At 44.8% G+C, this 16808-nt stretch overlaps 1 protein-coding gene across 1 annotated transcript; it reads left to right on the top strand.

The window, feature by feature from the left end:
• The first annotated feature begins 332 nt into the window (after positions 1 to 332).
• ZFP3 (ZFP3 zinc finger protein) lies at positions 333 to 14859 on the top strand. Its single transcript, XM_060082409.1, has 2 exons — positions 333 to 485; positions 9919 to 14859. The coding sequence occupies exon 2, from the start codon at positions 9927 to 9929 to the stop codon at positions 11436 to 11438; it is 1512 nt and encodes a 503-aa protein (XP_059938392.1). The 5' UTR covers positions 333 to 485; positions 9919 to 9926; the 3' UTR covers positions 11439 to 14859.
• Positions 14860 to 16808: the final 1949 nt, after the last annotated feature.

Consider the following 16808-nt stretch of genomic DNA (forward strand, 5'->3'; position numbering starts at 1 on the left):
CGCGTGATCTCTGTCTGGTGAGAAGGCGAAGCCAACTTCCAATTTCTCAAGTCCAGATCAATGCTTGGGGAGCGACAGCAGCGCGCAGAGCGGCCGATCCCAGGGCGGAAGTGCATCCCTGGAGCCTTTCTAGGAAACTCGGAGGACCTAGCTCGTCAGTGATCCTGGGGCTGAAGTGGGCATCGCCAGGCGCACAGGGCCACTTCAGAGAGCTGGTGTGGCAGGCAGCGGCGAGATGGGGCTCGGGTGAGCGCGAGAACCGGCGCAAAGCAAGCCTGGAAAGGGTGAGGAGACCCCGGCCTGCCGACCACCTGTTCCTCCTGGGAGTGCGGCGCGCGTTGATTGGCTGGAGTGCCGCCCGGGTACCGGAAGTGGCTGATGCCCGTAGCCAGTGAAACCCAGACAACAGCCGCGGGTTGTGAGGCAGCGGGCGGAGCAGCGCGGGGAGTCCGAGAGGAACGCGTGTGGGGCGGTAGCTGCCTGAGGTGAGACCTCATTCTTTCCCGGCGGGGGGAGGAGGGTGCTGCGCTCCCGAACCCCTGGCCCCCGAGCCCCGCTGAAACCCGACGTTTAGGCCCGTGCCTGACCCGGGTTCGCTCTGTGACCTTGGACTTTATGGTCTCCCCACCCCCCCACCGGGTCCCCACCGGCACATACCCTGGACGCGGCCAGGGCCCTTCTCCGTCCTGGTTCCCTGCCTGTCAGCCGCGAGCACGGGAGCAGCAGGGACACCCCCTTCCGCGGTCCTTACGTGGGGGATGATGGGAGCTATGGTTTCCTCTGACATTCCATCCCCAAGTAAACTGCGGGGACGAAATGGCGGGCAGTGTCATAAACTTCAGGCCTCCTGACAGACTGTGCCCAGGGCCGGATATTGGTTTAAGAGGGTTAGTTACGGAAAGGAGACAGGTTTCCGTGCAGAGTTAATAGAGGCTTCTTGATTGTGGGAACCAGGAGGACAGAGGAAAAGAGGATAACAGTGCTTTAAATTAAGCGTCATCCAGATCGGCAGAAGGAACTTATTTTTACAAATAGTTATTGACGTCAGCTATGTATCAGACACCGATCTAGGCCCTTTAGATACAAAATGAATGAAATATCCAGTTCTCAAGGTGTCACAGATTAGTTATGTAAATAAGATATTTACACAAATTCATTTAACATATATTTAGCAGGTACCCGAAATGTGCTTGGCGCTGGGAATATCAAGATGAATAGAACATCATCCTTGTTCATGGTCTGAAGAAGGAAGCAGAGATGAAAATAGAGTAAACAGTACAATGAGGTAGCTGCAACAAGGTGAAGGAGTCTTAGGGACAGAGAAGACAGAAGGGACTCTCTGTGTCTGAGCTGAGTCTTGTAGGTGTTAAGTGTAAAAAGTGGGCAGTAGTATTCCAGGAAGTGGGAATAACCTGTTCTCAAAGGCAGAGAAGCTTTAAAGAATAAAAAGTGTTTGAACTGCAGCACCCTGAGCATGACTGCAGCTGTCATTGGAGAGCATGGGACAGGAGATGGGAAGGGAGATAGGGGCCTGACCAGGAAGGCATGATGAGCCATGTTAAGAAGTTTTTATTCTGTAGCCATTGGAGAGCAGTGAACAGGAAGCGACATGATAACTGTAGTACAAAGAAAGAGGTGAGTGAAATGCTGATTCAGAGGACCAAGAGATAACCTCCTTCCTGCAGGTGTAAGTGAAGACTTTGGGGAGGAGGTGATCCTTGTACTGGATACTGAGTATTCAGTAGGATCTGACCTTTCAGAAGTTAAGGGAAAGTATTTTTATGAATTAAGATGCTTTTGTCTATAACTCACAGGATACAATTCAAGCTGGCCTAAAAAATACAAGTGTATAAGCTCTCATAATTGGAAGTCAACAGGTAAAGTGGTTTCAGGAATGACTGAATCTAGTGGCCCTGCTGGCTCCATTTCCCCTCAATTTTCTCAGCTCGTCCTGCCTTCATCCACAGCTGGTAGTGAAATGGCAGCAGCCGTTCCAGGCAACAATATGTAGAAGTCTCTTCTGTGGTTCTCTCAGAACGGCAGGAAACTATTCCCAGAAGTTCCCAGCAAACTTCCTCAGAGTATCATTGACCCAGATGAAGGCATTTGTCCATTCCTGAAACATTCCTCTGTTCTGAACAGTCACTGGCAAGGGGAATGGTATTGTATTAACTGGGTTAACTCACTTGGAGCTAACTCCTGGAGCTCTTGGGTGAGGTCGGATCTCCTGCAAAGAGTGCGAGGCCACTGCAAACTTTTTTGCTCAACTATCCCATAAAATAATTTGAAAAGCTTTGTGTATCCCCTTACATGTTTGTAAGTTGACATCCAAAATGTTTCATCATGTTTTCATCATGAATTTGAATAGTTGCAAAGGATATTACTTTTGGTATGTTATAAATTTTGACATTTCAAAATTAAACCTCATGCCAATTGGCAGGATTCCTGCCCTTGGATCCGTGTGCTCACCACATCCTTCACCCTGTCTGTAACCTCCACTCTTTCCGCCTTCCCCCACTTCATTTGTCTCCCTGTCTCACTTGGTCATCTCAACTGTGTCCTGGCTAATATCCTCAAGTCCCTCACTTTCTCATTCTTCCACCACACGTGTCCCCAGATTCCCAGCCTGCTCTGGGGCTGTCAAAAGTGTTGCTGGAGAAAGTCAGGAAAGCACACCGATTGGCTGATTTCGCTCCTCCCTACACTGATGCCTCCAGCATACTTGTCTCAGCAAGAGGTTGTAAGGGTGTAACAAGAGAATATGTGTATGTTGCTTGGCACATAGTAAGAGCTTTCATTACTCCCCAGAAGGTTAGTGCATCCTCACTTCTCTCCTTCTTTACCCCAACTCTGCACATGCTACATTGAGGTCAGAATGTTCTTTCTGTTCCTTTTCTTATTCCTCCTGTACTTCCTAGTCTCTGAGGCTTTGCTCACCCCATGCTCTGCCCAGAATGCTGTTAAGTGCAGTAGTCTTCAAATGACATATATGGAGGGAGTCCACAAACATTTCCTATAACATCTGTAAGTGCATGGATTGTTGAATGGAAATCAGTCCCTAGATCCTTGACTTCAGTTTGTACCCTTGCCTACCACCAGTGTGCTTGAGAGTGGACCTGTGGCCTATAGATTTCTCTTTTCCACCTCCTTTTTCACAATTTCTCTTTTCCTCCTTTACAAAAGAAAGACATACCTCTCACCCATGCCCTCCTTAATTTTACTATGGCATATCACTCGGGGGTGGAAAAACCTCTGGAGTGCCACACAGGGGGACAATTTACTGAGGAAGTAAATGATTCTTGGACCTTTTATAACTCAAGTCCCAATCTTTCCTTTTTTTTTTTTTTTCCCAATCTTTGCTTTTAACAACATTTTAAAAAGACCTAATCAGGCTGTCAGCTGATAAATTATTTAATGATTTTTTATTAAAAATCACAATATGTTTTTGGCAGATAAGTTTAGAGGATTAAGTGATATTGCTATCCCAAGAGATTGCTGTAAACTCTGATTTAGGCAGTTTGGGCAAACTCAGGTCCAGTCACAGTAACTAGGGTCAGTCTGATAAGCATAATGGAAATGTGACCTAGTCAGTTGTATTATATTCCCTGTCTGCTCCCAGAAGTTTAGGGTAGGGGTTGGGGAGGGGTCAAGTTGGAGGGCAGGAAAAAGGAATGTAGAGCAAGAACTGGCAGTGTTATCCGTAATCCTGCTGCTTTGCATATGTGTTGATCTGCTTGGTGGACCAGACCTTGATAGAGATGGATGCACCAGACTGAGAGTTAGATAACTCCAGTCACTCAGACTGTCTAACACAATGGTTTCCAAATCTGATAGGGCATCAGAATCACCTGGGCACTTGTTAAAAATACACATTCCTTTGCCTACTCCTGGAGATTCCGCCTCTGAGAGGTCTGATGTGGGACCTGGAAGTTAGTATTTTTAGAGATTTTCCAGTTGACTTTTCTGCATCTAACCTAATTCCAGGCCAAGAATCATTATTTAAGGATCGTTCATTAAAAAAAAAAAAATCTTCCTGCTATGATTGTAAGCCAACTAAACAATTTTTAGGGTTTTATGTGGCTTCTCATGTAGACAGTATGGTCCTCTTGAAGTTTTATTTCTCATGGTTAATTAATAGGCGGATATTTGGTTTATGCATCAGTATTTTGTGAATGAGGATTTCTGAGTGCATTGAAAAAAAAAATTCCAGATCTGCAGAGTTGAAGACCCTATTCTGAACTATGGAGACACAGTAGATGCTTGTCATCCCCCAGATTGAGGACCAAGAGTGGTCATCCTACTCCTAAGATGGCACATCCATCTTATCTCTCTCCAGAGACAACTAATTTCAAATTTAGAAAAGTGAAGAAGTGACAAACTTAGGAAATTATGTTTGGAAGTTTAAATTTATGCTATGAGTAATAGAGTGTTTCCATATGAGGACGAGGTCTAATGTGTATCTGTGCCTCTGGAAAATCAACCAAAAGGAGAATGACTTTGGGACTTCCCTGGCGGTCCAGTGGTTAGAACTCTGTGCTTCCACTGCAGGGGGCATGGGTTTGATCTCTGGTCAGGGAACTAAGATCCTGCATGCCGCACAGTGCATCCAAAGAAAAGAAAAAGGAGGATGGCATTGATTGGTATATGAGAAGGTGTCTATTAAACAAAACAATATTTAACAAATGGCATTAATGTCGTGTCACTGGTGGAATGCAAAGTAAAAGAATAGTCAGAGGGGGCAAATTTTAGTTGGGGAAGACTTTCTGGACTAGCATTTTGAACCAGGTGTTGAAGTTGGGGATAGATACACATACCTAACTTCTGTGTCTTGCATCTTGTTTTACTGTGGACATGTGATTTTCCATATGGTGTGGGACAGATGTGGGTTTTATGAATGCTGACTTTGTATGGAGCTTGATGCTGGAAAAGAAGTAACTACAGGAGAGATGCTGGTGAAAAGGAAAGGCCAGCGAGGGGGTCAGAAGTAGATAGGGACTGAAATGCCAGCTTGTGGAACTTGTTCTTGGCTGAGCATTAGAGAGAAATTTATTTAAGACAGTGCTTTCTGGGCTTCCCTGGTGGCGCAGTGGTTGAGAGTCCGCCTGCCGATGCAGGGGACATGGGTTTGTGCCCCGGTCCGGGAGGATCCCACGTGCCGCGGAGCGGCTGGGCCCGTGAGCCACGGCCGCTGAGCCTGTGCGTCCGGAGCCTGTGCTCCACAGCGGGAGAGGCCACAACAGTGAGGGGCCCGCGTACCGCAAAAAAAAAAAAAAAAAAAAAAAAATATATATATATATATATATATATATATACATACATATATATATATATATATACATACATATATATATATATATATATAAGACAGTGCTTTCTAACTCAAGTAGTACCATGGATGAAGATAGCTAAATTCTCTACAATAGATTCTCACAGTTACATAGGTACACATTATCTATAATTTTCAAAAATTTCAGTGAAAAGGAGAAATCCAGTTTTTGGGTGCCTGCCCTTATTCCAGGGGAAAATTAGAGAAGGCGCTGAGTGGAGGAAAGTTGAAGAATATTCCAGTTCATTTCTAGGGGTAGCACAAAGAGCTTCCAACACTTCAGGATTTCAGTAGGAGATCAGGTTCCTTCCAGGTGTCAGGAAAGAGGGCTTACCAGGGCTGCACCCCTGAGTGACTAGGGAGGCCCCAGGGTATGATCCTGTGGATGACTGGAGGCTGGGCAGAGAAAAGGGTCAGTACAAAGGGCACCCCAAAATCACCCCTTTCCCCTTCCCTCACCACTTGACCCCAGTCTCTCCTGCCTTTCAGGATCTTCATTTCTTCAGTAATCTCATCTTTTCTTCCCTCTTAACCTTTCTCTCTGCTGGCACCATCCTTTCTAATATAAGCATGTTCAAATCTCTACCATCAGAGAAAATCCTTCTTTGACTTTCTTTGACCTTTTACACTAACTGCCCATCTTGGTCCTCTCCTTTCACCCAAATTTTTTTTAAAAAATAAATTGGTTTATTAATGATAATTACAGTAATAACGTTGATCATTTGGCTTGCCATTTCTTTGAGGCATCACCCAAATTTTTTGAAAGAAGCAACAAATTAATTAATCAGTCCACTGCCACCTGGCTTCTGCTTCTGTCATTCCATTGACTCTGTTTTCACATGTCATCTGTGACCACCTAATTGTCCCAGCAGACGTTCTCCAGTTCTTATCCTACTGGATCTATCAACTGTGTGTGACACTTTGTAATTCCCTCTGCCATTGCCTTGGTGACTTATATGACACTTTTTCTGGTTCTTCTCCTACTTCACTAACCATTCTTTCTCTTCTTGGCAGGCTTCTCTTCCTCTACCTACCCCTTTATCATTAGGGTCCTAACAGGAAACAGGTACTTCGCTCAAATTAGGATAATTTGAGTAGGGTTTATTTGCAAAGAAAATATAAAAGATGTAGGTGTAGGCAGGGTACTGAGGAAGCTGGGATTGGCAATAGCAGAGTAGTCACCAGCCCTAGGCCAGAAGAGGCAAGAGGTAGGGGAGGGCCTGGAGCCCACAGAGACAACTGGGTAGGATGATTCCTTGAGAGGAGTAATGAGCTTCAGTTGAGGGACACCATGAACCCAAGGTGATCTCATAGGAAGGAACCAGGAGGATAAATACTCTGACCTCACTCTCCTCCCTCCTTCCAGCCTCCTGCTAGGGCTCCCCATTGGTGGAACACAACTGGAAGCCAGAGGGCCTCTTGATGAGTGCTATATAGGTTACCTTCTGGGGCAGAGAACAGGGTGAAGAAAAGTTGAAAGATCTGGAGGGGAACATGGAAGTTAACTGGAGTACTCTTCAATGTTGGCCTTGGCTTTCTAGGTTTCTGTCTTCAGTAACTGACAGTTACCACAACTATACTCATTGTCTGTGCTGAGTACTCTCAAGTCTGTATCTCTAGTCTTGACTGCTCTAAGCTTTAGACCAATATATTTTGACTGATTCCTTGGTAGTTCTATATGGATGTGTTGAAACTCATCTTGTCCAAAACACAGCTCATTTATCATCTTCCCCCCTAACCTAGCTGCTCCTCAATATTCCCAACCTTGGTGGCATCACTATCCATCTAATTATACTTTCCTTACACCTATATCCAATCATACCCCAAGTCTTAGAGAATTTATCCTCTCAAGCACTTCTCTAGTCTGTTTCCTCTTCATTCACACTACCACTATTACCCTAGTTAGATCTCATAACCCTTTGCCTTGATGACTGCATCAGACTTCTCACTGATCTCCTTTATGTCCTGGTCTGCTGCTTTCTGGTTCAGCCACTAAATGGCCACTTGTGTGCATCTACCTGAAATGCTAATCTGACCATGAACTGTGTCATTCCTTGGCTTAAAAACCATTCCATGACTCTGCAATATAAGGATGAAGTCCCATAGCTGCCCCATTCCCCCTTGAGAATCACCTTCTGCAATTAACACTTTTATTGATGGGAGGATTGCGTTGCTCAGATTTGCTGTGGTGCACAGATGCACTGCTCTAGGCAAAGGGCCTCTCCTCTTCAATATTAGCTCCCAGTTGCTTAATACCTGAACAGAAGCTGGGCTCATTTCCCCAGCATTTGGATCTTCTGTGAGGGGACAGCTAAATCCCTGGGGCCATTGTACCAATTAGGAGCAAGTTTGGCTTCATAAATTAAAAAACCATAATAGCTTAAGCAAGGAAAAAGCTTGTTTCTCTATTAGATAAAAGAAGTCCAGAGGCAGGCATTCCAGGGTAAGTATGGCAGCTCCACAGTGTCATCAGGGACCCAGGTGCCTTCCTGTTCTTGTCCCACTGTAGGGTATGCTGGTGAACTCATGGTCCAGGATGGCACTTCAGCTATCACGTCATGCCCCAGGCACAGCATAGAAGAAGAGGGTGAAGAAATGTATCCCCTTACTTTTAAGGAGATATCCCAGAAGTCCCTCATGCTGTCATTTGCATTTTACTGTCTCATTGGCCAGAAACTGGTTACATAGCCAAATCTAGCTGCAAAGAAGGCTGAGAATATATTTCTTTAGGCAGCCTCATTGCTACAAAAATAAATTCATTATTCTGTTGCAGATGAGGTGGGGAAGAGTGGAGATTGGGATAGACAACTAAAAATTCTTGACACAGCCTTTTAGAAGTTTTAAAAAAGTATAGGCTTTAAGATTTATAAAAGTGCTAAGAGGGGCTTCCTTGGTGGCGCAGTGGTTAAGAATCCGCCTGCCAATGCAGGGGACACGGGTTTGAGCCCTGGTCCGGGAAGATCCCACATGCCGCGGAGCAACTAAGCCGTGCGCCACAACTACTGAGCCTGTGCTCTAGAGCCTGCGAGCCACAACTACTGAGCCCCTGTGCCACAACTACTGAAGCCTGCACACCTAGAGCCCATGCTCTGCAACAAGAGAAGCCACTGCAATGAGAACATGCACTGCAGCGAAGAGTAGCCCCCGCTCGCCACAACTAGAGAAAGCCCATGCACAGCAATGAAGTCCCAGTGCAGCCAAAAATAAATAAAATAAAATTTTCAAAAACTAAAAAAAAGAGTGCTAAGAAAATTACATAAAGGGACCAATTACAATATTAGTAAGTAAAAATCAACAGCATTGCTATATGTATGTATATATATGTGTACACACACACACACACACACACACACACACACATATATATAATAACAACCAGTTAGAAAATATAAGAAAAACTCACTAGAAGAGAAGACATACAGAAACGTGATGGATATAAAAACATCAGGGTAAGTTTGGAAATTTTACAAAATTATACTAAAATTTATTTGGAGAAATAGAATAGACAGGAATATTTGAGAAAGAAGGCTAATGAGAGAGCACTTTCTCTAACGTATTAAAAAATTTAAAGCTACAGTAGGTTGAACAGTTTGGTGTTAGAGAGGGACTAGATCAATAGAACTGAATGGAGCCTGGAAATTGACCCAGATATATATGGAATTTTAGACTATGGTATAGGAGGCATTTCAAATTAGTAAGGAAAATTAGGTATTGATACAATTTAGTAACCATCTGGAGAAAATTAAGCTAGAACCATACTTTATCCAAATGTACGGGAGCCAAGGGTGGTTCCTTCTGTCCCTGTTATAGCTAAGTCACATTAACCTTTTGAATAGGTAACCCCTACAACGTATACAATCTCCTATTCTCTAGAGCTGGTGAGTGCCACAGAACTGGGCTAAAGATAGTTCTTGCTACTCATTTCTGGTTTCTTCCTCTATAAACCCAAAGGTTATATTAGTCATTTTTGTCCCTTTCCCAACCTTTTCCATATACATCTATGAATATGACCACAATTTTCCTTAAATGTTTTTATTACCAACCTCAGGTTCTGCCTCAATTCACTGTTAATATTATGGAACTTTTTTTTTTTTTTTTTTTTTTTTTTGTGGTATGGGGGCCTCTCACTGTTGTGGCCTCTCCCGTCGCGGAGCACAGGCTCCAGACGCGCAGGCTCAGCGGCCATGGCTCACGGGCCCAGCTGCTCCGCGGCATGTGGGACCTTCCCAGACCGGGATACGAACCTGTGTCCCCTGCATCGGCAGACAGACTCTCAACCACTGCGCCACCAGGGAAGCCCAATATTATGGAACTTTTATCTGCATCTTCTTACCATCCATTTCCTATTCTCTCCTTAAATCTCTTCCTCTGATAATTTCCCTCACTCTTTTCAGTCAGCGTCTGCTCTTTGTGTAGCATGTCCACTATAATCCTAAATCTTTCTCTTCTCTTCAACAGCGTCCTGTAATCTCACCAGATACAGAGAGTGCTTTTGGGTGCTGTCAGAATCATGTCAAGCTCCATACTCCCTAGTTTTGGCTTCATTTAGCTGTGATACAGCCACTTCACAGACTTACCCTCTCTCATTTCAGATTGTGAGATGGGGACTGAGAACAAGGAGGTAATTCCCAAGGAAGAAATTTCTGAAGAATCTGAACCACATGGGGCAATATTAGAAAAACGTCCAAAGGTGGTTTATCAGGGTCATGAGTTTGGAGCAGCATGTGAAGAAGACATATTGGAGGAGCATTCCAGAGAGTCCACAGAAGAGATGCTGGAGCAGGTGTCCCCTGAGGAGAGAGACTTTGCATCAGGGTTGATTATCTTTAAGAAATCACCCTCAAGTGAGAAAGACCATGAGAATAATGGAAGTGAGCGAGCCTACAATCCTAGCTCAAACCTGATCACATACCAGGGAGATACTGCAGCAGAGGCAGTTAGCACATTTGCTGCTTCTGGCCAAAACTTCATAGAGAATTTAGGACCTAATAAAACACATAGAAATTCTCTGGGAGAAAAGCCTCATACATGTAAAGAATGTGGGAAAGCCTTTAATCAAAACTCACATCTTATTCAGCATATGAGAGTTCATAGTGGAGAGAAACCCTTTGGATGCAAAGAATGTGGAAAAACATTTGGAACTAACTCAAGCCTTCGAAGGCACCTGAGAATTCATGCTGGAGAGAAGCCCTTTGCTTGTAATGAATGTGGAAAGGCCTTCATTCAGAGTTCACATCTCATCCACCATCACAGGATTCACACTGGAGAGAGACCTTATAAATGTGAAGAATGTGGTAAAGCTTTCAGTCAGAATTCAGCCCTTATTCTACATCAGAGAATCCACACTGGGGAGAAACCATATGAATGTAATGAATGTGGGAAGACCTTTAGGGTTAGCTCACAGCTTATTCAGCATCAGAGAATTCATACTGAAGAAAGGTATCATGAATGCAATGAGTGTGGCAAAGCCTTCAAGCATAGCTCAGGCCTCATTAGACACCAGAAAATTCATACTGGAGAAAAACCCTATCTGTGTAATGAATGTGGGAAAGGCTTCGGTCAGAGTTCTGAGCTCATCCGGCATCAAAGAATTCATACAGGAGACAAACCGTATGAATGTAATGAATGTGGGAAAACTTTTGGCCAGAACTCAGAGATTATTAGACATATTAGAATTCATACTGGTGAGAAGCCCTACGTATGTAAGGAATGCGGGAAGGCCTTTAGGGGAAACTCAGAACTTCTTAGACATGAGAGAATTCACACTGGAGAGAAACCCTATGAATGCTTTGAGTGTGGAAAGGCTTTTAGGCGGACCTCTCACCTTATTGTCCACCAGAGAATTCATACTGGAGAGAAACCTCATCAGTGTAATGAATGTGCCAGAACCTTTTGGGATAACTCTGAGCTGCTTCTCCACCAGAAAATTCACATTGGAGAGAAACCTTATGAATGTAATGAGTGTGAGAAAACATTCAGCCAGCATTCCCAACTTATCATACATCAGAGAATTCACACTGGAGAGAAGCCTTATGAGTGCCAAGAATGTCAGAAGACCTTTAGTCGGAGTTCTCACCTCCTCCGACATCAAAGTGTTCACTGTATGGAATGATCTGCAAAACATGAAAGCCTGTGGAAAAGCTGAAGTCAGACTTACTGTTCTCAGTCTGTACCCCAAGTTCTCAGATCAAATGAATGGACAGAACCTCCTCTGTCCTTTTACTGATTTTTATTTAAACAGTTGGTCAAAAATGATGAGGCACTTTTATGAACTATTCATTGAGAAGTTTCAGTGTACTGAGTTAAATCACAAAAGCTGTTTCAGGCCTTAATTCTCCACTATACCTTTTTCCTTTCCTTCCTCCCTCCCCACTAGTGGATCACATAACATTAGGGGTCTTTACTGGCCATCTAGCCCAAATTGTTACTGTTCAGGAAAAATGGAGGAACATGATTCCACCACTTCCTAGGAATGACAGAGTTGACCCCTTGAATATTATCCCCTGAAATGTTGAAGTCATGGCCTAGAAGACACACCTTTCTCTTTCCCACTGTTTAGCATTGGAATTCAGTAAGCTTTTATTAGCTTCAAAATCTTCCAAACTTGCTATCAGGTTCCCTTGGAAGATGGCAGCATTAATGAAGCAGGAAGCTTGGGTCATTTCCCATCTGCTAGGCTTCCTTAGTCATCTGAGAGGGTGCTATGATGGAGGAAACTGACAAGCAATTTATAGGATTTTAAGTGAAGGCCCTCAGAATCCAGAGGGGCTGATTAGCAAGGCCAGGGAATAAACAAGTGAGGCCAGACTACTCAGCATGGGCAGAAGCAGCTCTTTTGCACCTCTTGCCCATTTCAGGGCCGCTCAGACTGAGTGCTCCCAAGAACTCTGCTGCATTCACTTTGGGTCCCAGCTTGTGCTGCTGCTGACAGATCCTGTGTCAGGAAATAACAAAGAGGACTGCAGCTTCATTGTCACTAGGCACCTGGCCACAGTGGTGAGCTGGTTCACCTGACTGACCAGGACCCTGCCTTGCCAAAGCACTTAAGCTCTCATGACCTGGGCCCCACTGCTGGGGTCCCTGGCTAATAGGCCAGGTTGTGACAGCCTCTTCTCAATTTGCCCTTGGCTTGGAATTCTCTTTCTTCAGCATCTCTACATGTGTTTTCTGTGTTCTCTTATGTGTTTTTTTTTTTTCTTCAAGGAAACACATCCTCAATTTTTCATGTGTCAATGTTTCTGAGGCAGTGAATAGTAGTGGGAATTGCACTAATGGGGATCCAGCTTGCTTGGGGTCTGGTCTTAGAACTAGACCTTGAATACAGCACTTCACCTGCTGATCCCTAATTTCCTCATCTGTAAAATGAGGGGAGTTGAACTAAATGATCTCAAGTTTCAACTGGCCCAATAATGCCTTTTTTCTTTTTTAAAAATTTATATATCTTCAGTGTTTTATTCTTTAATCTCTTTATTACACTAATACTAATCACTAGTATTTATTGAATTTTTACTATGTGCCAGGCACAGTGCTAGACAGTTTACATTTTTATTTTCACAGCCTCCCTATGATGTGGGTACTCTTTTTTTAAAAAACAAAACGGCTTTATTGAGGTATAATTTATATACCATAAAATTCACCTGTTTAAGTGTTCAGTTGAATGCTTTTTAGTTAATTTACAGAGTTGTACAACCATCAGTGATGTGGGTACTCTTACCCCAATTTGAAAGGTGAGGGGCAGGGGAGATGTCAAGTAACTTGCCCATGATCACACAGCTGGTAAGTGCTAGAGCCAAGACTCCAGCCCTGAGCTGTGCTCCTAAGCACTGTGTTGTACTGTGAATAGGTGCATGCATTACTGCCTTATTCAAAATCCTTTGTACATTTTCTATTCATTATTACTACATGAATTTGAATATAATGGAATTAAATCATGTCCTTGGAAGCAATTGGTCATAGCCAAAACCCATCAAGTGGGTTTATTCTGTACCCCAATATGTGCCCCCACCCCCGGGCTCATGCCCTTGGCTTGAGAAAAGGGCTGTACAAGTAAAACAGTTGATGGGGACTTCCCTGGCAGTCCAGTGGTTAAGACTTTGCCTTCCAATGCAGGGGTGTGGGTTCGATCCCTGGTCGGGGAGCTAAGATCCCACATGCATCAAGGCCAAAAAACCAAAACATAAAGCAGAAGCAATATTGTAACAAATACAGTAAAGACAAAAAAAAGTCCATATCAAAACAAACAGAAAACAGCTCACTACACAGTTGCCACATCCTTCCAGGTACCTCTGTCTCTAGTAGTTAGATGTTAGCAGAAGTTCTTTAACTCATCTCTTTCCATAGGGTGTACAAGTGCAGTGTGCTCTCATTCCTTTTTTCATCACTCAAGCTCACATTGAATTATACCCAAATATATCTTTCTCACGTGAAACCTGGATGTTACTTATTCCCTTAACTTCTTATTCCTGTGTTTGAATATTTTATTTGCACATTCACCCTTTGCCAGTCCTTAATATAGAACTCAGCACCTCTTCAAGCTCCCCAGAAAGGATCCCCTCACAGAAACATATCCATGAGTTATACGGACTCTACTCAAGATTCTTGTGTGTAAGAGGTGGAGAAGGGGGTTCGTATCCTACTAGACATCTCGTTCTCAGCAGTCCCTCCTTTGCCAAACTGCCACTGAAGATTTTTCTCTGTCCTCCCCTCTCAGGGCTGTCACCTCAGCTCCTTTAGAGGCCCTTCAATAACAGACCACTCATTGGAACATTAGAAGGCAATTTAGTGACCAATTTTTGTTGTGCCTGATCATATTAAGGGAGGAAGTGCTCACCTCTCATTCTAAGAAGAATTTTCCAACATATATTAGTACTTTCCCAAGAGAAATTCTGGTGAATGAAATTACTTCCACCATATACACTACACACACATCCTGTAACCTCACTACCTGACCTTATCCACCTTACACCCAGCTAGCTCAGAAATATTTCTCTTTTCCTTGTTTGCCCCCTCCCCCTCAATTTTCTTGGGAGCCAAAATCTGACCATAATATAATTGACTGGTAGTCATAATCTAGTACAAGTAGAATTCTATCAAGGAAAGAAAAGTTGTGAATTTTCTTAATTTTAGACCCATTAAAAATACCAGGCCTCACAATCTCAAAAACCTACCAAAATACCCAGAAATACCCTTCAGAAGTTTTGCAGACCTAACCATGTACATTTTCATCCTTCCCTAATTAAACAGTTTTACTGGTATATTAACACTTCATGTAAATAAAGTATTTCTTTACAATTTTACTGATTTGATGCCTTTCTAAGTACATTCCAAAGTACATTGTTTCATTATGGTCTTAATATGACTTTGTATGCCATTTTCCTGCCATCCTATAAATTTCACCTTAGTACCCCAACGTGTGCTCTGGTAGCTTCCGATTTTACGTAAGCTGTTCACTCTGTCCTTTTATTTATTTATTTATTTAAATTAATTATTTTTGGCTGTGTTGGGTTCTCATTGCTGCGTGATAGTTGCGGTGAGCAGGGGCTACTGTTCGTTGCGATGCGTAGGCTTCATTGCGTGGCTTCTCGTTGCGGAGCACGGGCTCTAGGCTCGCGGGCTTCAGTAGTTGTGGCACGCAGCCTCAGTAGTTGTGGCACACAGGCTTACTTGCTCCACGGCATGTGGGATCTTCCCGAACCAGGGCTCGAACCCGTGTCCCCTGCATTGGCAGGCGGATTCTTAACCACTGCACTACCAGGGAAGTCCTGTTTACTCGGTCCTTGATTTGCTTTGCTTGGTGAGGTCTTTTATCTTTCATGACAGGGCAAATGTTACCTACTTTGTTTACCTAGATAGGTACAGTTAGTTTTTCATGATATCAACTTAATGTAAGGTATTCTGGATCTGGAATTTCTTGGTGATTCAGTCGTTAGGACACCGTGCTTTCACTGCTGAGGGCCCGATCCCTGGTCAGGGAACTAAGTTCCCACAAGCCTTGCAGTGCAGGGGGAAATAAAAAAAGATATTCTGGATTAAAAAAATATGTTACTGAGATTTCTGTGCTGGTATTTATTATTGTTTTGTTTTGACGTGTTCTCCTGAGTGACTCCTGGTCTGAGGCAGTTTCCTTAGGTTGTTAGGTACGGGGTCTTTGAGACTTAGGAAAGCTCTACCTAGAAAAATGTGCATGCAAATTCAGGGAATTCATGGACCATCTGAAACTCATCTTTGGACCCCTGTAGTCCTTTACACGGTCCTGAAATCAAACTTTTACCTGTAAAACAAATTACCAAGTAACCCGCAATAACCTCTCCCTCATCACATCCCTCAGCTTTGGGGATGAAGCTATGCCAAGACTATCCGCCTGGGTGAACCCCTGAAAGTGAACGGGAGTTGGAGCCTCAGTAAAATCCAGTGGGAAGCGGGGCGTGGTGATTCTGGTGATAACCTGAGGCAAGAAGCCTCAATAACGGGGCCCCTGCACATTCATCAACCACCTGCTGAGCCCCTACGACGCGTTGGGACCTGTGCGAGGCGCGGGGGCTAAGCTCTACGAGGCTGGTGGGGACTTGAGCTACGCAGTAGAGGTCAGCGCTGCGGAAGGGGAGTAGGCGAGAAGGCTTCGGTTCTCCCACGGAGCAGAAAGCCCGCCTCCTCCCTGAGAGCTGGGGAGCGGCGGCCGACGAGGCAGGCGCGGCCCTCTCCTCGAGCCCCAGGACGCGAGCTCACCCCTCTGCACCCGCTGGCCGTCCCTGCCACGTCCTTGTCTCCAGCCCGGGCCTCGCACTGGGGCTCGGCCGCGACTCGCATCTCTCCTGCGGTGCCGCCGACGAGAATGCTGATGTTTTATTTATTTGTACTACGCTTTGCAGAAAGTGTTTTCATCGGTGGACCCAACTTTGCCGGCACCGACACCGACGAACCTCTAAGTCATCGAACGCGCCTGGCCGACACTGTCTCCGGGACCAAGAGGTATTGATAGGAGCCTCACCGAGCCCTGAGGCTGGGGCCGCTCTCGGAAGCCTGGGGACCCTTATCCGTGCGCCACCTGGCGGGCGGGGGCGGGCCGGGGCGGTGCGCGGCGTGATTGGTCGAGGCCCGGGGTGCCTTTTTGCTAGTGACTGATGGGGGCCGGAGGCTGAGGCGGGAGGGCCCCGAGAGTGGGCCACTGCGCGCTGCTGACTCCGAAGTCAAGTCCTGGGGCGCCCGCCGGACGGGACCTGGGCTGGCGTCTCTCAGGCCGCCGTGATTTGTCGTTTGTGAGGACGTTTCACATCCCAGGGAGGGATCTATTCCGCCGTTCCCAGATGTTCATGGAGTCCTTGCCGCGGCCCAGGTTCTTTCGAACTTCCAACCAGGCCTATTAAGATACTTATCTAATCACTAATTATTAAAATTTAATTTAGTGGCAGTGGGAAAGGACATACTCAAGGTACAGAAGGCAGGTTTGGCTTCAGAAAGAAGGAAGAAAGCACTGTCCTCTGAG

Source organism: Mesoplodon densirostris, chromosome 18 (genome assembly GCF_025265405.1).
Source record: "Mesoplodon densirostris isolate mMesDen1 chromosome 18, mMesDen1 primary haplotype, whole genome shotgun sequence".
Classification (NCBI taxonomy): Eukaryota; Metazoa; Chordata; class Mammalia; order Artiodactyla; family Ziphiidae; genus Mesoplodon; species Mesoplodon densirostris.